The sequence below is a fragment of the Xiphophorus hellerii genome, chromosome 18, assembly GCF_003331165.1.
Source record: "Xiphophorus hellerii strain 12219 chromosome 18, Xiphophorus_hellerii-4.1, whole genome shotgun sequence".
NCBI classification, from domain to species: domain Eukaryota; kingdom Metazoa; phylum Chordata; class Actinopteri; order Cyprinodontiformes; family Poeciliidae; genus Xiphophorus; species Xiphophorus hellerii.
The window spans coordinates 21,315,151-21,341,456 of NC_045689.1; the positions used below are offsets into that span (position 1 = coordinate 21,315,151).

At 38.4% G+C, this 26,306-nt stretch overlaps 1 protein-coding gene across 1 annotated transcript in view; it reads left to right on the forward strand.

Moving 5' to 3' along the window:
• The window catches only part of tlcd2 (TLC domain containing 2), a 28,270-nt gene extending 4,205 nt beyond the window's left edge, over positions 1–24,065 (forward strand). Inside the window, exons 3-4 of the mRNA XM_032545990.1 lie at positions 3,847–3,929; positions 22,881–24,065. Coding sequence (XP_032401881.1) covers positions 3,847–3,929; positions 22,881–23,261 — 464 coding nt within the window. The 3' untranslated portion in view covers positions 23,262–24,065. The remainder of the gene's footprint in view (positions 1–3,846; positions 3,930–22,880) is intronic.
• Positions 24,066–26,306: the final 2,241 nt, after the last annotated feature.

Consider the following 26,306-nt stretch of genomic DNA (forward strand, 5'->3'; position numbering starts at 1 on the left):
TTTAGTGCAATTAAATTTTGTCTAAGTTTATTAAAATTCCTCAAACCTAGGAGCGCATGTCCAACTATTTCCTAAAATATCAACTTGCCCTGTTTTTCTTCTTTCTCTCATTATTATTTATAACCATCTAAGAGCAAATATTTTTTTCTCTGTTAAATAAACAATTGTTTGGAGGATTCATTTTGTACATAAAGGGCTCTTGAAGATTCTCCGGATGCTTGACGTTCCTTTAGGACGCCCAGCCCTGCTTGCTGGAAGCGGGAACAACAAGGAGCTGTAATGTTGTGTTGGTATGTGAAGCTCAGTAACGGTCATTATGATCTGTACCAGGCAACAGGCGTAAACACATACACTCGTGATGTCACCGTGCCAGTGATTGCGTCGGGATACAAAAAGTCAGTCCAACAATGCAGGCTGTCTGCTTCAGAGACAGTAACAGAATAGAGCTGCCACCCACCAGCTGCTACACAAGTGCTTCTCTTGACTCTTCCCATCAGAAAAGTGGCATGATCCTGAAAACTCTATTTTTTTCTTCTTGCATATTTGCTTAAATGTTTTCATCAAGCGGAAAACTTCTCAGTTCACAAAAATAAAGACTTCTCCTTCTGGAGAGTGGGGACTTCGTCCAATACTTAGGACAAAATGTCCCGACCATTGTTGATTTTTCAATATGTATAAGAAGTGGAAGGGCAGAGGTCAAGAGATTTTCTGGCCGGTTACCGATCAACAATATTCCTTGAATCTCTGACCTACTGATTCCTGTTTGGCTGATTCCAGCTTCTCTTTAAAAACTACAATTAGCAACAAACATTGCGTCAAATTTCTTCTTAAAATGTTAGTAAAACATTTATTTTTTCAAAAACAGTCAAAAAGTTACAGAGCTGCCTCTCTGTATCACAGCAAAGTATCTATAGATGGTTTGATTTTTATTCTCCAACAATCATCTCTTTTAGTAATTTATGGATTTATTGATAAACTATAAATAACACCAATAAATCAAATCATATCATAAATCAATAATATTAATTTATTACCTTTGATTAATACATTAATATTTAACAAATAAGAAAAGTAATCAATTATTAATTTTTTACTTATGTTATGTTTTACTTATGATAAATAATAAAACTCAAATCTGTCTTTTATTTAATTGTGTTTTTTTTCTTTGAAACTTTTATCTTAGTGCTCATTTTTATTGGGATCCTAATCCCGCTTTTTATCCATAAATCCTTTTGAAATATGAGAACCTTATATCAAAGCAAAATAACTTAGTGACTATGTCTTTGTATATTAGATTTATTTGAGACACATTGCCACCTTTCCTTTCAGTTAATAATAAGCAACCTGAAGCTGGTAGATATTAATTGGAATTAGTATACATTGAGTAGGGTGTTGAATTACATAAAACTATTGATATCAAACCGGTAAGAAATGGTGCCGGATTTGTCCAAGCAGGCTGATTTTCTCTCTCTTTTTTTGTTTGTTTGTACGGCAGTGAGTTGAGAGAAAAACAAGCCAAACTAACACAGTACAACCTGGAGACTGTGCAAAATTTATACCAGCAGAATCACATGGTGCGCATGGATGTAACTTTATAAATGGTCTAAGTTAAAGTACATGTGATGCAGTGAAAAGGCAACTTTATTCATACTTGGAGAAATAGAAAAACATTGGTTGCACAGTTGGTGAAAGGCTGATGTCCTAATCAGATTTCCCCGTCATTCCAGCAGTCATCAGACGAGTCATTTATCTGCCTGGACCCATGTGGTTTTGACTAACCTATTTAAGGAAGAAAAGCCCCGATTATGTGCACCTGGTTCTTGTGTAAATATGTTGACCACTAAAGAAATCTCAAGTTTCATGAAAAGGAAAATAAAAGCTGCTTCATTTATCTATTTTACTCCACCTTATCTGTTACATGCAGGGTTGCCCTGCATACAAAGTAAGCTGTAGTTTGGCTTCAATCCCAGATTGCACAAAAAGAAATTTCCACCTTTGAGAAGACAAATTTGATGTCTGTTTTTCTATCTCACTTGTATGTAGCCACACCTGCAGGCTCTGTTTAAATATAGGTCAGATATGACTTTTTTTTTTTTTTTTTAAAAGAAAAAAGTGAAAGACTCTCATGACATGTGGCTCAGTGTGATGATTGTGAACAAAAACAATATGACTTTATTTAATCATTATTCTTTTATAATGTAATATTTCTAACTTTGAGTGATTGTTAGCTGTGGATATTTTTAGGAACAAAGTTTTATTCCAAATTAAACTCCAAAGGTTAAATTCCATGATGAAATTCATAATCAGTGCAGGGGCTTAAAGCTATGTTTTCCCGAAGTCAAATAGAAATAAATATTGTTTAAATTTAGCTGTAGCTACAAAGTAAATGTAAAAAAAAATATTTACTGTCCTATCTTTGAAAAGTAATGTCGGAAGCTTGACAAGCTAATGTTAGCTTGTTCATTAGCCAAATTTTCTAGATACTGAGCCAGAAGGCACTGTAACTCTTTTAGCTTCTTGCTAACTTTGGTTGCGTTCACACTGCACCTCGAAGTGACCCAATTCCGATTTTTTGTCAAATTTCTTTTCTTTTTTTTTTTTTGCCGTGACGGTTCACACTTCCAAACACATGCAACCTGTATGTGTCCTCCAGTGTGAACGGGCAAACGACCTGAAAGTGTCCCGCATGCGCAGTAGAGGGCGCAATAGAGTCAGCGTTCTCAGTGTTTTACCAACCGCCATAAAAAGAAGAAGTGCTCAGTGTTTGTGGACGTTAACATGGAGGCTAACAGTGGAGCATAACGTACATATTTGAAGTTGTTGTCCGACCGGAGCAGCACGTTAACAACTTAATCCTCATTATAGTCCGTCATGGTTGTTGTTTTTCTTCCCGCTTGTATCAGGACGCAGAATAGTGACATTTGTCGAGTATCAGTTCGGATGAATGCAACCTGGACGTTTGGTCCCATTTGAATCGGATACGTATCGGATTTGGGTTGCATTCAAAAAGAATCTCACTTGTGCTGTTCAGAAAGTCATGAAAAGATCAGCTACAGGTTGCTGCAGTGTTAACATAGCCTTGGTTTCCAAACAAGGTTACCTCAAGCTGTTCTCCCATAGTTTGTTTTTGTTTTTTTAAATCTTGCTATGCATGTGGCCGTATTGGAAAAACAGTGTTTCATGTTTCGTAATATAAAGAAATTAGGATTTTTGTGGAAAATCAAGTCCTTTTACGACTTTGAAGTAGATGTGTTGTTTTTAATAGTAAAGGTAAGCAGGACTCATTATTAAAACTACAGTGCTTATATATTTATCTTGCATCTCATTGGCAGGAATTTAAGCCAAAGGTCATTTTTAAAACATGCATTTTTAATACTATGGCATACATTGGACACCGTTTTAACTGCTGTCCAAAGGTAGCAGAAACATGCGACCTCTGTGGCATCAGGTGGCTGTGTTGTTTTTTCTTGGGTTTTTCTCGTAATCTTTTTGGCCACGTCACGCTAAAATTGTCAAATTTTCCCTGTCACCGAAGCCTTCAGTCCCTTCATTCCTCCCTGCCCCTCTTAACACCAATTCCTCTTTTTTTTTTACCCCGGTATTCGTAAAAGCTGTCTCCATGGATACAGTTGGTGGCGAGAAGCGGGTGGTGGATATGAATAGCCTCTCTCTAGGAAGTCTCCTGGTTGCCATCGCTGCCGTCATGAAAGCAGCCCCCCTAACAGCCTCCCAATGCACTCGATTAGCTCAAAGCTGCCTGTGTCAAAACAACTTGTTGTGTTTTTGGTTTTCTTCTGAATTGCTTTGATGGCGTTAACCTTGACCGAACTTTCTCTGTCCCAACAGGTTACTTCATCTATGACTTCCTTGACATGGTGTGCAACCAGAAGCTGATTCAGTCCTGGGAGCTTCTCTTCCACCACATCGTGGTAGGTCTTTTAGCCATTGAGAAATAACTTGGGATAAAATGCCTTATGCTGTTGCAATATATTTTTCACTGGTCACCCTTATTGTTTCAACATTGTGCAATTACCCAGTGTGTAAATTAGATAATGCCGCTCTTGACAGAAGCAGTGTAAAAACAACAATATTCTAGGAACAAAAAGACAGTCTCTCCGCGGTGTGACCAACCGCCCCCCTCAACCCAGTCAGTCTCTTTTCTCACACTCAGAACATTAAACTCCACCCAGCCTCACCCAGTTTTTGCCATTACTCTAACCACTCTTTAGTTATCAGATTCCAGAGAAAGTCAGCCGTTTTTGTCACATGGCGGCTCCTCAGCACACTGCCATGTTGACATTTTAGATATTTTCCTGGTGGAGGATTTGGGTTACACTGAGGAAAATAACTGTGGAAATGACCTAAGGCAAGGATTTTGTGTGAATTTACTTTTCCACCTCTTGGTTTTGTGACCTACATCCAAGGCCATGTCGAACTTGATTCTGCTGTTGCTGTGCAGTTATCGCCACTCAAAAAAGTTTTTCCTTCCTTCCTTGTGTTTGTGCTTTACTGCCTCGTCTCCTTCTTTCCTTTTATCCTCACCCATTTCGTTCCTTTCTTTCCTTACTTGTGTGTACATCCTTCTGTCTGAACTTTCTGCCTTCATTCACTTCATCCCCTTTTTGCATCTTTTTTCTGCTCCTCTTCTTTAATTTGTCCTCCTTTCTTCCCTTCTTGTTGCTTGGACCCAATAGTGAGTTAATAAAACACCAAAACTGCAAAATGATGAGTTTCATTTGGTGAACAATGATTTGGTCCTTACATATTAACATTCACTGTATAAAAAGATGCAAGTCCGACATTTAATAAGACTTAAGTTTATGTTTTAGATCAGCTAAGAATAGCAAATTTATTACCATTTTCTAAAAGCCACAAAAACATGACAGTCTTTTTATATATACATTTAGTAATTGTTTTTTTTTTCCAGAGTCAGAAGTTTACATACAGTTAGAATAATGTGGCTCTAAGCAGTTTGGTGAAGTTCAGATGATGTCATGGGTTTGTAAGCTTCGCATTTGAGTGAAATAGAGGAAGACCTGCAGATGTTTGTTTTTTTTTAGAGCAAATCCTCAAACACATTACTTCCTTGTATTTCATCAAGGAAGAATCAAAAGAAATCAGATAAGATATCAGGAAGATAAGGTTAGATTCTGCTTAGATACACGCGTTTCTGACTGCGGTGCAAGTATAAAGATCATGGGAATGTTTGACCAGTTCAGGTAGGAGATCAGTTTGGTGTGGAATCTGCAGCTTCCTGCCATTAAAATGTATGCACTATAATTTTGCTGTAAGTTTCAGCTAAATCAATCTGATGCCTGAAAAATCCCTGCTGGTGAAGTTGAGTGTAGTTCACTCAACTTCAACTTTGTTTGGAAAACAAACCATGTGGGGTTTTTTTTGTTTTTTTTTGGAAAACTGGCCCTGCAATGCCCTTGTAAAACTTGACAGATTCACAGAGAAGATTGCTTTCTTGCTTTTCTCTGAAAGTCTGGACCCTCCTCGCCCCGACTTCCGGGGAGACTTGTGAATGAGCTTTTTTGGCGCGGCCAGCTGGCTTCAGATTGTCACTAGAGCGTGGGAGGGATGGAGACTCGTCTCTCATGGCTCTGTGAGCTTCTCAGAGAGCTCCCTCTGTCTCTCTTTACCCTCTTTGTTACCCTTTTGTACCATCTCTCATTCATGCTTTCCTGCAAGGTCAACTGCTGGATTTCAGTGTGAACGCATTTCCATGAATGTTGTGCATGACTAGATGTGGATCGACTTCATTTTTTTATGCTTTAAAAACAAAAACTTTTTTGCTTTGCATGCATTTGTTATACATTTGGTAAGTTACACCCAGACATCCATTAATTAATTTCCAATAGTTCACACCAAAACAAATTAAAAACCAGCTTGTCATGAAGTCAGCAGCCAAGCTGACCTGGAAAATTTGGTGGTGAAAGAAAAATGTTAGGATCTGTGTCAGCAGTGGAAAATTCTTTACTTTTTGTCTAATAAATTGACTTTGCTGACGTATAAACAATCAGCACAAGCTGCAAAGGTTTGCTCCCACTTCTGTTTCATACTGTTGGAACATTGTGTCCCATTGAGGTATATGGTTTATTAAACTGCTGCTGCATTGTAAAGGCAGCAATCTTAGTACCTTAAAGCTTCGGCTGACTTCTGCTCATGGCCACTTCCTGTTTGTACCGGATCGTGTAACTGTAATCCCATAATGTAAATAGGGCCTTTAAACTCCCTGTTTACGTTGTTTGCTGTAATTGGCATGTACCGATAGCTGTGCTGAATCTTCATGTCTGAAATCTCCTCAGAGTTTGGCTTTTTTTTTTACAAGCAAACACTGAACCAGCATGCGGTCTGAGGCGAGATTTGCTGATCGCTGTTATTGCAGTCCAGGAGAAATAGCAGTCGAATATTCCATGGAAAGTTTTTTTTTTTTTTCTTTTTCTCAGCTCCTGTGTAGCATAACGCTGTGCTTCATTTAGGAAACAGGAAGACCTGAAAACAGAAATAGTGTTTCTTCTTCTCACGGCTTTACCTCCCATATTGGAAAGCATATGTTTAGGTTAGGGACCTTTTCTTTAAATAATGTATGTCTTGCAAAAATCTAATTTTTGGCAAACAAATCAGACTCTCATGGTTCATAGAATAACAAAATTAAGTGCAGTATTATAAAAATATATAGGTAATATAAATAAAGCAAACATAAGCCAGATAAATGCTTCCTGCTATGAAGTGATGATGCTTATAGAATAAAGACTTGAAACAATAAAGTTGATTCATTCAGAATGCAGTGCCAAAACACAAACTTTGATATATTTTAAAATATATTTTCAACACAAATGACTAATTCAAAATATATTGTGAACATTGTGAAATAGATATAAATACCATGTTTTGATGTATTTTCTGGTACGTCTTTACCAGCTTTGCACATTTAGAGCCTAAAATGTTTTCCATCTTCTTTTAGAAGACATCTCCAGGTTTAGTCAGCTGGATGGTGAGGCTCATTTAATGCAAGTTTTAGATTTTTACCTCAGATTTTCAGGAATGAATTTGAATCTGGACTTTGATTGGGCCATCATGACACAATGAACATTCTAGTGTATCAAAACTTTTTGTCAAGTGGGCCAAAAAGTATCAAGTCAAAAGCACCTGTAAGCCAAACAATAAAACCACAAAAATATTTATTGATTTATTTATTTTTTACCTGCTCAACAATAAACTAAACATGATGTATTTGAATTAAAAAGATAGATGCTTTAACAGATTTGGATGCACCCAGGTCATACAAAACCTGTGGAAAACGTCATATGATTTTTGTTGAACCCGTACTTTCTTTTGGTTTATCACATACATGCCATTTAAGCACAGAAATGTTTGGGGTGGAAACCTGGCCTCGTAGTACAGTGGGTAAAAAATAGCACTGAGTTTCTTCCTGTAAATACTGAGCTTGTAAATAAAACAAAAATGTAGGAAGAGCGATTCCATGCAGGGGCCAATTACAGAGAAGAGAAAGCAAGTGAGTATCAGCAGCTATATCTAATTTTCTTATTTTTGAAAATCGAATCATGTAGAAACGGCACAAATCGGTTTCGTCCCTCCGCTCTCTGTTTTCCTGCTTCCAGGCAACGATTGGACATCTCACAGTAACATCTATATTAGGATATGTTGTATGTTTGCATATGTGTTGCTAAAGCAGTCAAATCTGGACTCTGGGTTAATTAGGTCAATGGCTTCTCATGCCTGCCTCATCTACTCCGAAGCTAAAGCAGGTTACAGGCTGTAAGATACTGATTACTAGTCTTGTAATACTTCAACTTAATTTAGAATTACATTAGTTTTTGGGACTGGCTACATTTGATTGCAAAAGTAGCTTTTTTTTAACATCATCTAAAATAAAAAAAAAAACAAGATATTTTGAAATACCCGAGGGAAAAGACTAATTTCTTCTGAAAAGCCATGTATTTTCCAAGAGTGATTTATGATGCACAACTTCTGGGAATTATGACATAGTTAGAATAAGTTTTATTTAGTCATGCTGTTTTCTTAAGTCATGCTGTTTTCTTAAATCTTGTTCAGATACTCAAAGGTGCCATCGTCATGACATTTTTAGATTTGTTTTTGTGTTCTGCTCTTCTTCCTGGGTAAATGGTATGCGGTGATGTCAAAGCAAATGCATTTTAAGAATCCAGCTGATCATGTGTTCGTAATCTAGAAACAATCTTAGGTGTTTTATTTATTTTTTTATCAATAAACTCATTTTTATCTGCTTCTTCTGCTCAACACCGGCCTCAGGTATGAATGCAACGCATTTCTGTTTACAGGGAATGAAAGTAGATTTCTATTTTTTTCTTTGTGTGAGGAGTGTAAAGCTATCCCATGTAGCTATCGGGGAATTGCATGCTTGGAAGCACCTTGTTGGTTTGTTAACTGGAAGTCAGAACCTGCTCACATTTCTACCCGAGAAACCAGATTAACGAGAATGGGTCTAACGTTTTTTTTATTGCCTCTTCTCCTGCTTTCGTGCTATGCCCTGCAAAATAAAAAAAAAAAAACACTACTTTTCACAATATTAAATTTTTTAAAGGCTTATTTGGTCTTTAGTCTTTATATTTGCTAACTGATTATATTTGTACAATGTATCAAGTGATGCTATCATTGTTTTCCTTGCATTGACAAGAATATTAACCGGAACTTCAAACGTTTCTTGTTCATTTTCTTTCCCATTTGCAGTTCCCCCTAAAATTAAAACTAGGCTTGCTGGCAAAATCCAAATGATAAACTAATTATACAAACAGATGAAATTGTCCATTTTGTTGCACATTTAAAACAATCAAATGTAATAAAAACAATGGAAGACACAACCAAATTTATGAAAGGAAGCATAAAATTAGAACCTTACATAGATAAAACATATAATAGGATTTTAGTGAAATTCAAGACTTCATACATACTTTAAATAGTAAAGGTTTGACAGTAACATTTTATTGCATGTTACAAATATGGCTCAAAATAATAATCATTGAGTTACAGAAGAGTTCGCTGCACAGAAAGGAAAAAGTTTTCATACATACAGCAAACACCTTGAATGTTCCACTTTGGCTTATAAATGAGCCAAAGTGGAGAAACATTGAAGAATACTCTGAACAGCAGACCCACAGTGAAGCACGGCTGTGGCTGTGTGATGCTATGGGTCTGCTTTGCTTTCTCTGGCACTGGGGAACCTGCAACCTGTGAGGAGCAAGAGAGATTCAGTCAAGTATCAGGCTGTCTTAGGGGAAAATGCCAGTTATCTGTGAGAAAGCTGAAGCATCATTGGTTCAGGAGGAAGTCCTAGTAGATACTAGAGAGGCCAGTCATGGGTTGAAGTAAAGAAATAAGACGGCTATATAATTATATAATTAACAAACTGGAGTCGTTTGTGTGAGGAGTGGACCATGATTTGTAGGTATTAACACCTAATAGAGGCTTTACTTAGCATTAAAGATGCTTGTCCTGAAGGGCCTCAATAATTTTGGGGGCATTTTATGTTTAATTCTGGGGAAACCATTGGAGCATTAAATGTGCTGAGCTTAAACCTTCTTTGGAACTGGAGTTAAATAACTTTAGGTGCTTCTTCTTCAATCTTGAGTGATTTTTCATCTCTATATTTCACTCTAAAGCAGACAAACTTTACAATCTCAGTGATTTACAGTAATAATTTTTATTCTTTTCTTTGCACAGCACTCTGCATCATCTTGGCATCTCCAGCTATTCATTTAGTATTTATGTGTTAGTTTTATGTGTTAGTTTTTGCTGTCCTGCACATCCATATATTTCCAGCTGTCTACATACTATGGGAGTTGTAGCTCCTCCTTGTTGACCCACATTGTGGTGAGCCACACCTCTTGGAATGAAGGTTTCTTCACCACATTGTGTCAACATATCACAAGCTGCTGGGAGCTCCTTTTTGTTGTTCTAGTTGAAATATGAATAATACAAACAGCAGATTGAGCTGACTTGACTCGAGCACCTAAAAGAAAGACATATTAAGCCAAGCAGCAGAAACAACAATGAAAGAAGCAGCTTGTCACTCTCACAACAGTGGTTCTTCAAGCCGCTCTGCTCTTACAACCAGAGAAAACTGCACCATCTTTGGCATTTTATTGAACAGAGTTAAAATCATATAGGAACAATATGTTGTTAAATGTTAGTATTTTTTTTTTAAATTAGGAAAAACCTGGTGTACATGCATCTTTAAATCAATTTAAGTCTGAGAAGATGAAGTGGAAAAGGAGATAAAATAATTTTTTTTAAAAAGCAGTTTGTCTAATTAAGACTTATACATCCTCCATTATGAACCTTAAACACCCACAGGTGTTTGGATTCAGGAGTTTACAGATAAAATCTATCTTGGTCTGCGGTTGCCACTAAAAAAATCTTGAATTAATGAGTACCGTACACTTTTCAGTGTTGTTGTTACATATGTTGTTTGTCATGGTGGTTTCTCAGTTTTCTGGGGGCTTTTCTTTCTTTCTTTCTTTCTCTCTCTCTCTCTCTCTCTAGCTATTTATATCAATATCCACATTCCAAATGTTAACCAATTGTGAAAATAAATCTGTTGGGTTTCTCTTTGGCACTCAGAAAACAATTCTGATTGCTACACTGTTGGACAGGATCACTCTCTTTGCATTTGTGTACCATTGTCTTCAAACAAAGCTTTATGAAACAAGGGAAGATAACAGATGCACGTCTTTAAATATTAACCCAGCTGCACGGTCTTTAAGCAGACTAAGAAAAACATTCAATGACTGAAAATGCTAAAAGGGATTTGAGAAATTTGCTTCAGCTGAAAACAATGCACATTTCTGCCTCTCACACGCCAACAAACTCATATAAGAGACGTAGAATGTGCCTCGCCCCGCCCATCTACCACCATATGCAACACATGCTGTATTGTTCTCCACCCTCGGGTCCTGGTCAGGCTTCCAAACATTTTCTCTCCTTCTTACCCGAACACCTACTCTGCAGCGTCTCCCATCCCTATAAATACTACATACATCTCTGCATCTGGTTTGGGTGAAAATGTGTTTTTTTCTTCTTCTCATATTGTGTCACATTGAGCAATTTGCTGGTTCAGTGTTTCGTGGGGTAAGAAACATTTTGTGGTTGTCCCAAGGATCAAAAATAAAAATAAGCACATATTTATTGTTTCTGCTGATGGGAAAGCTTTTCGAGGTTTAAGCTTCTTTGATTTGGTCAGTTTTGTGCAAATCAAACTTTTACAATAAAGTAACCAAACTGGACATTTTATTGTAAAAAGGCTTTTATGATCAGATGAACACAAGTGGGAATTAGAAGCATAAGTGACTGCATGGGAATTTGAAAGATAATTTAAAACCATAACTTAGTAATTTGTTGGACAGTAAAGTACAAGTGTCAGTGTCTTTAACCTTAAATTTTCTTAAATTAACCTTAAATTATCTCTCATACTCACTAAAACACACAGACCAATGCGTCCCAAAGGTGCTCAAGTCAATTAGTCCATTCATACTTGCATTTTGGACCTGTGACATTTCATCTCAACCTACTTCAGTTTTGTACTTGTAATCAAACAACATTTTACCCACATACCTAAGCATTGACAACCAGTTTATTCATTTTGGTACATGATTTAATTTGATATTATTTTTGGCGGATTTTATTTGAAGTTGTATGTTCTTCGCCCTGCGATGGACTGGCGACCTGTCCAGGGTGTAGCCCGCTTCTCGCCCGTTGCTAGGCACTAGCACCCCTCACAACCTGACTAGTTTATTAGTACTCTTTGCCAGAGGCTCTGATGCCCATGTAGATGAGTTGATCTTAGTGACGTCCTGCTAATGGATGTTTCTGCAATTAGCAGATGTCAAAAGAATTCTTTCAGTCATCGGTTTTCAAAGAACAAGTGAAATACCCTCAGGGCGTTTGAGAACTGATGTACACAGTGTCACACAGAAGACAGCTCCTTCTCATGCAGGAAAAAGTCTGGCGCCAAACAAATAAAAATTCAAAAATACAAAATGGTCAGGAGGCAGAATGAGCTGAACAGAGTCCTGCAAACCAGGAGCCACACCAGCCTAAAAGACAACAAAAAGTTAAAGAATGGAGGTTTTATTTGTTACTGGTTGGCATAGCAACTAGGAAAGCCGTGTGGATACCTCCATCCACCCATTAGTGGGATTGGAAAACTGTGGGTGTGTTTTAGCATGGCGCCACACCTGATGACAGCGAACCGAGACATAAGAGATGTGAAACATACTTGGACAAAATCCAGCAGCTGCAGGATGAACCGGTGTCACAGCAGGTAGTTTAAAGGAGTGTCGATGGGTGTGCCAGTAAGTCAGAGCACAATGCAGGAATAACCTCACATCAAAATTATGTAGTTGGCAGAGAAAAAAAAAAGTCACAGTTTGTTTATATCTGAAAAAACCCATTCTGAGTCTATGAGTTAAAAACTACAGTATAATGTTTACTCCAAGTTTGGGCGGTATAAAGCTTAAAAACTGAATTCCTTCATAAAAGTGCCACCTCCATAGTCAGAAAGGTATATAGCACATTTTCAGCAACAAGGCAATACAAAGTGCTTTACAGGAATTAAAAGGAAATGCAAACAAATTAACAAACCAAAGGAAAGAGCAAAAGAAGAAAGAGTCTAATGTTGATCTAAAGTATGTAAGCTAGAACTATGTTGCATGCATGCAGTGTGCTACTTTTAAAGTTTTTATAATTGATGGATAACCCTTTTATTAGAGATGCAACAAATAGCTGTTTTTTTCTTTTACTGAATAAGCATCATGGAACAGCGTGTCCCAAACAACATATAAACTATCAAACAGGAATTTCCTCACAATAAATCAACTTGAAGTTATAAATAGCCTGCCAAGAAAAGAAATATGAATGGTGTTTACCACAGTACTGTCCTGACAAATTCAGCTTGTTGTATTTGATTTTTTTTTTTAAAAAAAAGCTTATATTAATTGTATAATAGTACTAAACATCTGCCTCTTCATCTGTCAGACCTTGGTGGTTTAATATCCTTCCATTTTGTCGATCGAAACATCTGGAGTTTTAACATGAAAAATGTGTGTGAAGCATGTGATGGAGTGAGACGAGCCTCATCTGGTGTCAAGAGCTTTGTTGCTGGTACGAGTCTTTGTCCAGATGCATCTCTCGACTTTCATAACAAGTGATGAAATATTTGAGGGGTTTTTTTTCACACTCACTTCCTTTCTGCTTCATTCATAAAAAAGTCACCATTCAGTCATAGACGCCCTGCAGCAGGAAGACTAAAAATAATGCTTTGCCTTCATCTGATTAGCCGGTTCGCTCCTCTAAATGAAAAGCCACGCAGTTCTAATCAACCGTGTTTATTGTAGTAACAGTGTTTTTGTGTACGTTCGTTGAGGTTTTCACCAGATGTGTGTGACGGAGAGGCTCTGAAGGGGCCTGTTGTGCAGCAGTCATCTGACTGGCCTCATGACAGCATTTAAGACCCCAAGATAACCTCTTGTCTCTTCTGGAACTTTGGACTTGCTCTGTGTGTCATCTTTGCTGGTGTTTCCTACCTCCTTCTCTTCATTTTTCTCTTGCAGAGTCGTTTTGTCAGACCCTACCGCCGGCCAATCGTCCCCATTGTCCGCCTACAGTCACCATATGGCTGACATCTCTGTACAGAGTTTCCTACTGCTTTTCTTTTCATTACTTTCACTGGACAGTTTCATGTCTGTGTCTGTCCTGTAACTGTAGCGGTGTAATGTGCTGAGAACAACCTGGCAGAAAGCCGATGCGAAGTGCATTAGTGCCCTGAATAAATCAATCCATTCATTGTATGCACGCACAAATGTAAAACCTAGTCACTATGCATTTAAGTTCACAGTTTTCCCAGCAGTGATTTATGTGTATTTTGTATTCCTGTGCCATAGTTAATCCTATCACATCTTTCACATCTTCTAAATAAACCATAAAATAATGAACTTTTTCACATTTTACCATATGTAACAACCCCCTTTATTCTATATTCTATATAGAATAAAGCATTTATATATAGCACTTTGAAATGCCTTGCTGCTGAAATGTGCTATACAAATAAAATTTGATTGATTGATCTTATATTTTTTAGCTACGTAAAATGATCTGGTAGAGAACCCAAGAAAGATTTTCATTTTCGTTTAATCTTTTATTTTAACCAGAAAGAAAAACTAATTGAGATTAGAAAGGTTTTTGGTCTAGATGTAAAATTTATTTTGTGGCAGAAAACTATAACTCCAAACTAGACCTGTCACAAGAACAAATTTTGATGGACTATATATTGTCACAGAAATCATTACAATTAACAATTATATTGTTGTTTTGGGATCATTTTTAAAATATAACTATAAAGGCATAATATTCTGAGTTCAGCCTCTCAAAGACCAGTAAACTTTAATTTTGTACAGAAGTCTTAACACTGGAAATAAAAACCAAACACAACCGAAGCCATAAATGAAATGGATTATTAAGTCTGTGTAAACAAAATTGCTCTTTAAAAATGGAAATTGTCAAGCTCATTTTAATTTATGCACGCAATTAGTTGATTGATTGCGACAGGCTTACTCTGAACACACCATGCCCACAATGAAACATGCTTTTCTTCTGCAGGGGAAGGGGAAGCTGGTTAGATTTGATGGAAAGGTTGATGGAGCTAAATGCAGAGTGACCTTGGGACAAAACTTTGTCTACAGTAGAATGGTGTTAGAGCAGTCAAGACCTTAATCTAGTTGGGATTTTTAAGCAAGACTTTAAAATTGATGTTCACAGAAGCTCTCCGTCCAATCTGTCCGAACTTGATCTGTTTTAAAAAGGAAATGGGTTAAAATTTCAATCTCTAGATCTTCAACAATGGTAAAAACTTGAAACCACAAGAGCAGAAAAGCCGGGTCTGAAAGCTTTTAAATCAAGGCTGTTGAATACACACGCACACACACACACACACCAGACTGTTGAAATGTGTCAGCTTCCTTCCACGTCACAGTAATTCATTACTTTTATTGCTCTCTAAAATACATTACATTAACATTTGAGGTTGTTACGTGACCACATGTGAAAATGTCTCAAGTACTTTATGACCATTGAATAGGTTTGCACCAGGGAGAGGCAGCCGTCAGCTCCACCCTCCCACCTGTCTGAAGCATGTCTGCTCACACCCCGACACCTCTGACCTCTGCTCCTGTTACAGCTTTAAGAGCCAGTATGTGTGTTTTTTTTCCCTTTCCACTTACGAGGACTAGTAAAAAGGAATGAAAGCTTCTTTGCGTGTTCCTCTATGTCTTTATCATCCAGCATTTGCCTTTGTCATGTCGAACAAAAGGCTTGTGACTCTTGCCAAACCTGAAAATCTCCCCTGATGGCATCAAACCACACATTTTCAAATGGGGACAAGAGGAGCTGGTTTGACTTCCTAAATATTCTTTGACATCATTGTTACTGTTAAAGAGTGAGAGACAAGTACTGTTGTTAACAAAGGGACACACATGTGACTCTTACGTCATTGATTAGGGATTTTGTCTGCCTTGCGGTAAAAAGCGTCCAACGGACTCCAATGTGAGAATGATGACTCGTCAGGTGGAGAAGCAGTGGCTGAACAGGTGCAACCACAAGAAGCATTTAGCCTTGAGTCTTGACTGCAGGTTGTCTCAACCTGAAACCATAATTAGGCCTCTGTTGTCTACGCACTAAATTAAATGCACTCCATGGTTCAATTGTTTTGGTTTTTACAGTTAACGTTATTTTGCAGATGTTGATTTCTGAGCATTTAAGGTCCAGCCACAGCCTTTCGATAAAGTTCAGGTGTGAATTTAGACGGGGACGTTGCGACACATCTTTTCTTTTTCAGGTATTTTCTTGGAAATTGATTGTGTGATTGTGTTTTTTTATCATTTTCTTGTGTATGAGCCAGTTTTATTTACAGAAGATTTTGCTAGATGGATTAGTTTTTGCTCTATGTGTGCAAGGTGCCCGGGTCATGTGATCCAAATCACCACCCCTCCACCACCATGCTCCTTAGCTTAAATGCTTCTAGTGTTTGCCTGACTGACATATTGTGAGCAATTATACAGAAGCTCTTTTTCAGCCAGGGTTTCAGACATCATGGGGTTCATTTAGATTCAACTTTGCAAGTCATGCTGCCAAATTCCTTTCAGAGAGACATTTTCTCCCAGCGACCTTTGAAAACGAGCCATACGTGTCAGTGTGTTTTCTGTTTGTACTGTCATGCACTTTAACTGCTAACCGCCCGACTGAGGCCTCCACTTTCAGGTCCCTGGTGAGGTGTTTTCCCCCTGAAAGTGGAGGTCCCTCACCAGGGTTTAGAGGAAGAACTAATTGAGCCCATGGGGAGGAAGATGCAGGGAACAAACATGCCTCTTTGTTTTTCTGGAGAAGAATAAAAGTATCCGTCTGTAAGCTGGTGGAGACGTGCCCCAAAAGAGCTGCGTTAAAATGTGGATCTAAAACCTCAGTGGGGCTGAATGCAAGCGCATGCCACACTTTTCAGATTTTCTTTTATAAAAAAGGGTTTTAAAACCCACACATCATTTTTTTTTTAACTTACCAGTTATTCTCTACCTTGTGTTTGCCGAGTTTACTTATGTTACGGGGCTTTTGTGTGAAAGTCACGTTCAGCAGAGCTTCATGCTGCAAAATCCACCTAATGCTGAATCAATCCCATCATGATGGATCCAGCGGCTCGCGGGGGGATTACTGTGAGCCCCGTTCAGCACACGGTGCTGACACCAGTGCTGACATCTCTATTTTTGTCCCCACAATGGTGAACTCGCCGAGAACGCAGCAGGATCAGTTTTTAGCTACGTTTCCTCATAGTTTTTCTCCAGGTGAAGGTTTATGGTTCTCCTTGTGTACAGACCTTGAAAAAGTGTCATATTACTTAAGTTAAGGGTCTTTTATCTCTGTGGGCCACTTTATCTGTGTTTATTGGCATTTGTTGAATTGTAGAACATCCACAGTAAAAACGGCAAAGCTACACAAAGATAACACCAAAGAGGAGGAAAACATGTTATGTAGTCTTTTTAAGAAAGCATGGGAAGTGCATTATTTATTACCCTGCTCCTGAACAGCTTTGATCCATATCAACTACATTATATACCAACTCAGTGTGTTATCAAATCGTCCTACCTCTGGATTGTATAAGGGTTTGTTTGACCTTTGCAGCCTCGTTTTCAGTCTTGTTTTATCTGCGTAGACCAGATGAGACGTTAGATCCGGTTGGGTTTTGTGGTTGGAGATTTGGCCTCAGCTCCTCTGTGTGTGCATTTGCAAATGAACGAAGCGGAGTGAAATCTCTTGAGGTATAGTTGTGTGATCGTCACCTTTGCTTCGGTCCTGACCGCACGTGGATGCGTTGTTTTCATAACTGGACTCGCAGCCCTCCCTCGCATGATGTTTTTATTGTCGGTGTGCTGGACTTGGTCTCTGAGGGTCAACCTTTCATAAACGGGAGTCTTAACCGATGAGCTGAGACATATTTTCCTCGCTGTGTGATGATGTTTGTGTATTTATGGTTGCCTGTTGCCATAGTAACCTGCTGCTGGTTGGGTTGGATGATATCGTTTCATCTGCATCTCTATGTTTGGAGTTGTTCAGGTATTTTCCCACGATAAATCACAACTGTTGAGAAAAAAATTACATATTTTCAGTTTCTCTTATTATTTGCCTAATTTTCATTGGCTGGTTTGGACAGACATTTTTCCCCTTAATGAATAAAATCCTCATTTGAAATAACATTTTGCATTCCCTCAGGTTGTGTTTGCCTCAAATTAAAATTGAACTGATCATCTGAAACGTAGGTGTGACAATGAATAGTAAACAAAAGTAAATCTTTAAGGGATAAAATAATTTTTAAAACACTGGAAGAACTTTTTTCAGCTGAGATGAAAACGCTTTTCTTTTATCTCAAAATAAGAGAATAAATTAAATTACACAAAAACTGAGGTTGAACTTAGACAAATACTTATATTTTTATCTTTACTAGGATTCTGTGTTTAACCACAATGAAGCCTGAATTGAATTGAATATAATATCTGTTAAATATATATCAAATTTTAAAAAAGTGACACATTCTGCCTTTAGTTAGCCGCTTCATTGTAGGACCTTCATATCTGTATTTATTTTATTTTATTTTTTACCAATTCCATTATACTATTTCCAAAAATAAACATTTTCCACATCTTTCTGTATCAAGCCTGCTCTTTCAAAGCAGATACTATGTAATATTCAAATGATAAACATATTTCTGTGGTCAATGATGATTTGTTTGGTTGCTGGGTCAACAGATGACTATACTAGCCGTTGTCTTCCTCACCCACTCTGATAACATCCTGGCCAGAAGCTCAGATTCTGCTTCAGAGCGCCACTGGTTCTCCCACAGAGGAATGTCACAAGATACTGACTGACCAGCGATGCGGTTCCACTTATTTTTGAAAAAGCAGAAAACCGACATCTGTGCATGAGTTGCATAGCAGATTTCCGTGAGACGGATCGTTTCATTTGGTGGTTGCAGTTCTCTGACTGCTGACGATACGAGAGTTTGAAGTGTAAGGAAGTGCCAAACGAGTCTATATTTTTTCTTGGTGTTTTGATACAAATGCAGATGCGACTGTCATATAATACATTGCTCTGCAAAATTATTCCTGCCCTTAACTTTCTGTATTTGTTTCAGATTTTAAACATAAACTTCTGTGGGATTTATCGTGATTTTACATGAAACACCAACACAAAGTAGCAAATAGCTGAAGTGGGAGGAAAAGTGTGGCGTTTTGCTTAAATAAAAATCTGAAATGGGTGGCGTGCATTTTTATTTAGCCTTCCTAACATAATACTAAGCTGATACGTGGATTGGTTGCTGACCGCTCCACTAGCGGAACAAGTCGGCGTCGGGCCGAGGGGCGGGGCTAATGACCGGGCATTTATAGCCAAATAATAAAGCTCATGATAATTTAACTTTACAACATAAACATGCCCGCAACAGCGGAGCTTACAAGTTTCACCACCACATAGAGCGACTATGTCATTCTGAAATCCATCAACAGGGCGACTGTGGCTCTATGGTAGAGTAGTTGTCGGAAGGTTGTAGGTTCGATTCCAGCTTCCTTCTGCCACATGTCGATGTGCCTCTGGGCAAGGCACTTAACCCCAAATTGCCTACCGATCTGCGTATCGGTGTATAAATGTGTGTGTATTTGTGAGTGCGACTTTGTGAATGTGACTCTAGTGTAAAGCGCTTTGAGTGGTCAAACATGACTGGAAAAGCGCTATATAACCTATATACTGTATATATACTGTATAAGTTCAGTCCATTTACCATTTGTTTTATCAAACAGACATGAAGTACAACAAACCAAGAGAACAACAAACATCAGGCTACTGGTCACTAATGATGAAACAACACAAATTCAAAGTAGTTCAGAACCGCGGATAGCGATCGGATCATTTTGACACTTAATCAATTTAAACTCGGAGCCTGAAGCCTGGTTGACGCGTTGAACCAGCACGCAGCAGCAGCGCGTTGAAGCGGGTACGCAGAGGCACGCTCCGCATGCGCAGTGTGTCGCAGCTCCTCGCGCACCTCTAGATGTTTGTAACTCGGCGCGGATCGCGCGCGCCGCCGTCCAGACAAACTGGACGATCTTCAAGATTCTCTTGCAGGCAGGCAATGTAAACCTTAACTATAAACGCCATACTGATAATCAATATTTAAGTTCCCACAGAATTTTTATTGAATTTTAGTCTGACCTTCGATTTGTCTTGCTGGAAGATGAACTTCTTCCTCCCTGACATCTCTTCCATGTTGGATGATGATGCGGTACCCTTAGGGCAATATACGGTGTTAGTTTTCCACCACACACATAATTTAGGATGTTGGCCAGAGAAAATCTTTGAAAGACTTTCTGTGCCCCCATCATGGCAGCAAATTTAAATATTCTTTCTATTTGCCAGTTTTTTTGTTGTTGTTTTCTCTTGTCCATATTTTGCTATGTTCCCTTTACAGATTGAAGAGATGTTTAAATCTCAGGATGGTGCTATATAACTTAAATGATGCCACAGTTTAATTGCGCACTTTGTAATTGCAAAAACGGGCGTCCTCGTAGTTCAAATTTTCCTTGTGTGTGTCTTACTGCATACAATTAAAATAAAATGAAGGTTTGTGTTTGTATATGGCAAAGTTTTAAAAAGTTCAAGGAGTGTGAACATTTTTACTGGGTACTGTATGTCTTGCATTGATGTGACTGTATCTCTACAGCACTTTCTCCACTCTTAGCAGGTAAATCAACATTTCCCCCCTCTAGGTGTTTAAGGTTTGTGCAGGACAGACGACACACAGCTTAATTGCAAACCTTTGAACCCTAATGTAACGTGCAGTATGGGATGATGTTTACTGCTCCTCACATGTCCTGTTGCTTAACCATCAACATGCGCCATGTAACGTCACAGCGGACACGCGTGCATTGCACAAGTGGCTCTTTCAGCTCATGGTAAAGGTCGTCCTGCATGTCTCAGCCTGCACTCTGCAGTGACAGGTCTGAATCGCTGCTTTCATCCCTGCTGTAAACGTCCCTCTTAAGGTGGTTAGGATGTCTGGAAGCAGCCGTGTTCTCACTGAATGAAGCCGTCCCCCATGGCCAGCCAGCCGGCCGACCTGTGTTTCCACGTAAACACACCGCTGTCATGTAGATTTTGAGCTGCTGTAACGGTGCCGGGTAACGGTTTGCTCTCAGACTTGGTCAATAATCCGTTTCTGTCCCAACTTTTCATCATTGAGGCAACAGTCAGGGAACGTGGAGTCGTCCGTTTGCAAGGCGTCGGCGCCACCTGCTGGCGTTAGTCCGTCCGTTACATCACATACTTTCATAAGCCCAGTTCAGCAGAAAGGCGTGGCAGGAGCTTTGACCTTTCAGAGGAATCACAATGGATTTCAATACATAACTGTAAAAAGCAAAGTCGCCTCCTCCATCGGGATCATATCACAGGGTCATAGATTGCAACCTAATCAGAATAAATTTTTCTTTGAAATGAACGCCATCATTTCATGTTGGTTGGTTTAATCTTCCAGTCAGTTCAGACATACAAGCTTTTTCTTATTTAAGCTACTTCTTTATAAGACTTTAATTTGTGCTTGTATTGAGGTTTAAAAGTAAATAATCTGATTTATAACAGCATCATCCCCACTTTACTGCCCTCCTCCCCATTACAGGACTAATTTTAAAATCTATTTTTGAGCATTTTCTAAGGTTCTTATCTAGTCTGGCTCAGGCTTTATAGTCATTTTATATGATTATAGTGCATGTCAGTGGTCAGCAACCTTTACAGTCCAAAGAGCAAAGTGAAGATTTTCTAGAGCTGCAAGACCAACGTTTCTGTTAGAAAACTGGATAAAATTGTCAATTTTTAAAGTATGTAACACAGAAGCAGTGATTAAGTATCAGATAAAGAGTTTCAAACGGTTTTCTGGCTTTCCTGCTTTAAGGGATCTTCAGTTATTTATATTAGGAGCAAAGATGGTGTTACAATGTGTGTGAGAGAGGAGTCTCTTTTCCAAGGTTTCCATGAGGCAGCCAGCTTTTCCAAATTCAGCATTTTGAGGAGAGATTGAAAGCTTGATCACAGTTAATTCATCATTTAACATTGGTGCAGAGCTACTTTTGAAAGCTTTTATTAATCCGTAAAAATGTTAAGTTATCAGTTTAATGTGACTTTTTATGTTCAGTGTTTGTTCTTAATGTATATACAAAGGTTTAGATCATTGTCCCTGTTGTTGCTGAAAAACAAACCAGTTTTGCCACCAGGACTGTTCAACCAAAAGGATCTGTATGTCAGGAAAAGGTGGAAACAGGTACAATACATGGCAGAGCTGTTCTGGAAAAGATGGCTTTCTGAGTACTTACCTCTGATGCAGGAAAGACAAAAATGGACAAGAACTAAAAGATGTCTCACTCTTGGAGATGTTGTCTTAATTGCAGACTCTACAGCCCCAAGAGGATCATGGATGATGGCCAAAGTCTTGAGTGTATACCAGGACGCAAAAGGCTTGGTGCGTTCTGTGCGATTACAAACCAAGACCAGTGTTTTGGAAAGACCTGTGACCAAACTTCTTTTGCTGCTGGAAGCATCACCCTGAGGAATTAAGGAGATGTTTGAGGGAATAGCTCCTTTTTCTTTTTAAGTAATTGTGACAGTATTCACAATTAGGGGCCGGAGTGTTGGAGCTATTTATTCTTTATTTCTTTATGTATTTGAATTTTGTTAGTTTATTTTTACATTTCTAGTTTTTGTATTATTTGCAGGTTAATATTTGTCAATTCTCTTTATCTTTTGTTTTTATTATTTGTTCTTATTTATTTGTTTTCTAAAGACAGGAAGTGAGGTGGATCAATCCACTTTCTATAAGTGTAGGGGCCTGGTAAAGGACCAGCAGGCATTTGGGTTTGGGGCCTATGGTTTTTACCAGAGCACCAGTGCAACAGGGCACCAGAGACAGAAGTAGATAGGAGTAACAAAGGAATGTTTGAAAGTTATAAGTGTTTTGCTGAAAAGAAAAATAAAAGCAACCAAGATAATCAACAAGTTTGGACATTAAACTTTTGTGCCTGCGTGAAGAATCTGGACCCCAGTACCTCATAGTGGCAGTTGGAACTTTTTATTGGATGTTTGGTTTGACAAACAATCGCCACTACAGTCCCATTGTTTTTTTTTCAGTGCTTCAGTCCAACTTTTCTTAGTTTGTGAAACTAACATTAGAAAAGCAAAGCCTGCAGGACGTTAACAGGAACTCTGACTTCCTCCCCGCCTGTCCGTGTGTCACTCTGTAGGTCATCACCTGCTTCGGCCTCTCCGTGGTGTCGTGTCGCTACGTGGGATTCGCAGTGGTGGCCTTGCTGGTGGAGATCAACTCGGTGTTCCTCCACCTCCGGCAGATCCTGCGCATGGCCAGCATGGCGGCGAGCACGCTCTACCGCGTCAACAGCATCATCAACCTGGGCACGTACGTGGTTTTCCGCATCAACACGCTGGCTTGGATGACCCGCTGGCTGGTGCTCAACAGGGACAAGATTCCCCTGCTGGCCTACACGCTGGGCAGCGTGGGCATGGCCATCATGACCGTCATGAACATCATCCTCTTCTGCCGGCTGCTCAGGAGCGACTTTTTAAAGAGCAGCACCCGGGAGGCCAAGAAGGAGAAGGAGATGTAGAACTGTGCTCTGTTAGGACCTGGTGGCTTGGATCCAGCACCGTTTAAGAGACGGAGATCTGGGCTGTAAATGTAACCGGACCTCCTCTGACCTCGCTGGAGGAAACTTCTTCCCCTCAGCTGCAGGTTTGGCATTAGAGCTTGTATGCTTCACCTCATGAAGAACATAAGTCCTGTTAACGTGTTACCAAATGCCTTAACATCCCAACCAGAGTTTCATCTTAAAATGTAGCTGGGGATGAACGCCACCTTTTAAACAGATGCTCACACAGCCACTGGGCGCAGAAAATGTAAAATATCTTTAGTAACATCATAAATATATCACTTAATTCATCTAGTTTATGCTTTATACACATTATGCTGTTTATTTTTTTTTCTTTGTTGCTTTTACCCACTGAGTAGATAAATCAGTGGCGCCCTCTTATGGTTTGACTTTGGCACTGCAGAGGTGAATGTGTTTTCCACCAAATGTCCTCAACTAAAATCCGCCTGCTACCTCAGAACTGGTCCCTAGCTCCCGCTTTGCTGACAGTGTTGATCACTTTGCTGAAAATCTACAAATGACTTGAATCAAAAATGTACGTACAGCGCCCGCTCTCCACAGGTAATTTCAAGCCTTTTAAAAACGTGTAAAGGCCTTAAAATAATTTCCTCTCGTCTTTGCTGCGTTTCTCTAATGATGGGCTTTGTTTGGTTCTTGTTGTTTCTCACTCTCAGATGTTTTAAGCTTTATTTTTACTCTGACTCTGGATATGGGCAGGTTTAGTTGAACACTGATTTTTGTGTAATCATTTTCCGACTTGAAGAACAGAAATATGCATCTCCCTTTCTTGAATGGCTTGTATTTACCATTTTGAAGAGTAGCTGAGAGAAATGAGCCGTTCTGCCATCTTTAGAACGGCAGAACGGCTAGAGATAGACTTCCTCTATCTCTACCCCAGAGATAGAGGAAGTCAAGATCCTCAATTACATATATCTGTTTTTATGCCATTCTGGACATAAAGGTGCAAAATATCAACCATAAATATCTTGAATAAAAGTCTAAATCGTGATGCCACATTGACAAAATTAATTTTTGATTGTTTATTGTAGCGTGGAGCACAGTTAGCAAACTTTTATTACCTTAACTTGGTTTGCAAAATCTCTAGTTTAAGCTGAATTTAAAATCTACCCAAGTTGTAAAATGATATTTTTACTTATATTTTAATTATTTTGCATTCAGAGTAGGTATAAAACTACACCAACTAAACTAAACCGATGAGTCGAATATTAAAATTACAATTAGATGTGGCAAGTGAACAATAAAGCTTGATGTTCATGTAGAAATCAATAAAAAAATAGTCAAACATTAATAGATTTGTGTCCTTTAAAAACAAAGAAAGAAAGAAAAAAGTCTGGAAAATCAAAGCATTTTACAGATTCAAATTATAGAAGAAAATTAGCTTTTTCCCAAACTGCACAGGAACCCTGTTTCTTTTGTTTGTTTGTTTTTTTATGAGTCATTTTTCTCCCCCTTTATGAATGTATTAAATGAAGGTTGGACTTTTCTAAATTTTCATGTGAGATCAACCCAGTGAAATACAAGATGCATTTGATTTAGGCATTTTTACACATCTTTAGCAGGGGTTCAGTAAATGTGGAGAACGCAGTATTTAACCTTAATGTAGAAGCAGAGCTTCTAGAATAGGAATGATTTCAGGATAAATGCTTCAAACAATTTAAATTTCTTTCCTGAGCAATAAATCAAATTACTTGATGGTGGATAAGAGCGCGGCACATGCTAGCCAAGTCAATGCTACAGCGTTTGTAATGAAGAAAGAAAAACTGACAGAATGAAAACATTAATATTAGATTTTAACTCTAAAAATTGCTTTGAAAAATGAAGCCAGCATCTACGAGATTTTAAATGAAGGGACTCGGTGAGTCACTTTCAGTGATAATCACTGCGGACGCTTCCAGGAACAGAAATGACTTTATGAAACTTTAATCACATTATAGACACATTAAATGAGAATTTTACCAGTACATTGTGGATTAGTGCACAACACTCTGTAGTGAAACTTTCATAGCTTTTATTTATTTATTTTTAATAATAAGGAATAGTCAGGAAAAAATTTAGAAGGAATTGTATATTATTGCCCGACGAATTAGCACTGACAAAAAAAAAAAACAACACTCTGCAGGGGTTTTGACTCAACGGGCTCACTGGTTCATCCACCACCGGATCTCCTGTTTCCATCTGTAAACACACTTGAACCCAGTGAAATAGGAGCAAATATGTGTGCTGTACTGCGAAATACCATTAGTAGTTGTTCATATCATTAGTAGTTGTTCATATTTGATAAATTAATGTGCTATTATTTGCAGCGGTGGGTTTCAGTCTGCAGTAGGAGCTTTCAGACAGACGGGAGTCCCCGTTCTCCACAGATAGGACATTTCTGAACGTCGCCTCAGTGACCTCACACAGCCAAGACCACTGCGTGTGTATTTTGTAACATTTTATATATAAATGCCATCCTGCCTTTAATCTGAAGGATGCTGATAAGCTCTAATAGATATATTTCTGAGTTAGAGAACAAACAATGTCTGAGATCTGTGAATACAGTGAACTGAGCTGCCTACTCTTCCAACTCTAATCATTGCATTTTAATTTTATCCTTTAGAAAAATGCTTTTTTCCCCCCTTTCTGAATCATCAGTGTTTGCTTAATTGTATATGTTTGTAATTTATTTCTACTAATAAGTTATGGATTAAAACTGCAATTGATGTGGTATATAAGGTTTTCTGTTGTAAAAAGAAAAGTTTATTATGATTTTTTTTTTACTGACTGTAACATTGAGCTTCATGTGAGTTCAGATCAAATTTGTGAACATAAGGCAAAATTAAAAAAAATAAAATAAAAAATCACCAGATTACAAATACAGCAGCTGGAATGAAATGGACTAAAATTTTAAACTGAGCACTTAAGGTTGCTGCTGATTAGGAAGTATAAACACGTCTTCAGTCTCACTCCGGGTTTGTTGAGGCTGATTACAACAATCTCATA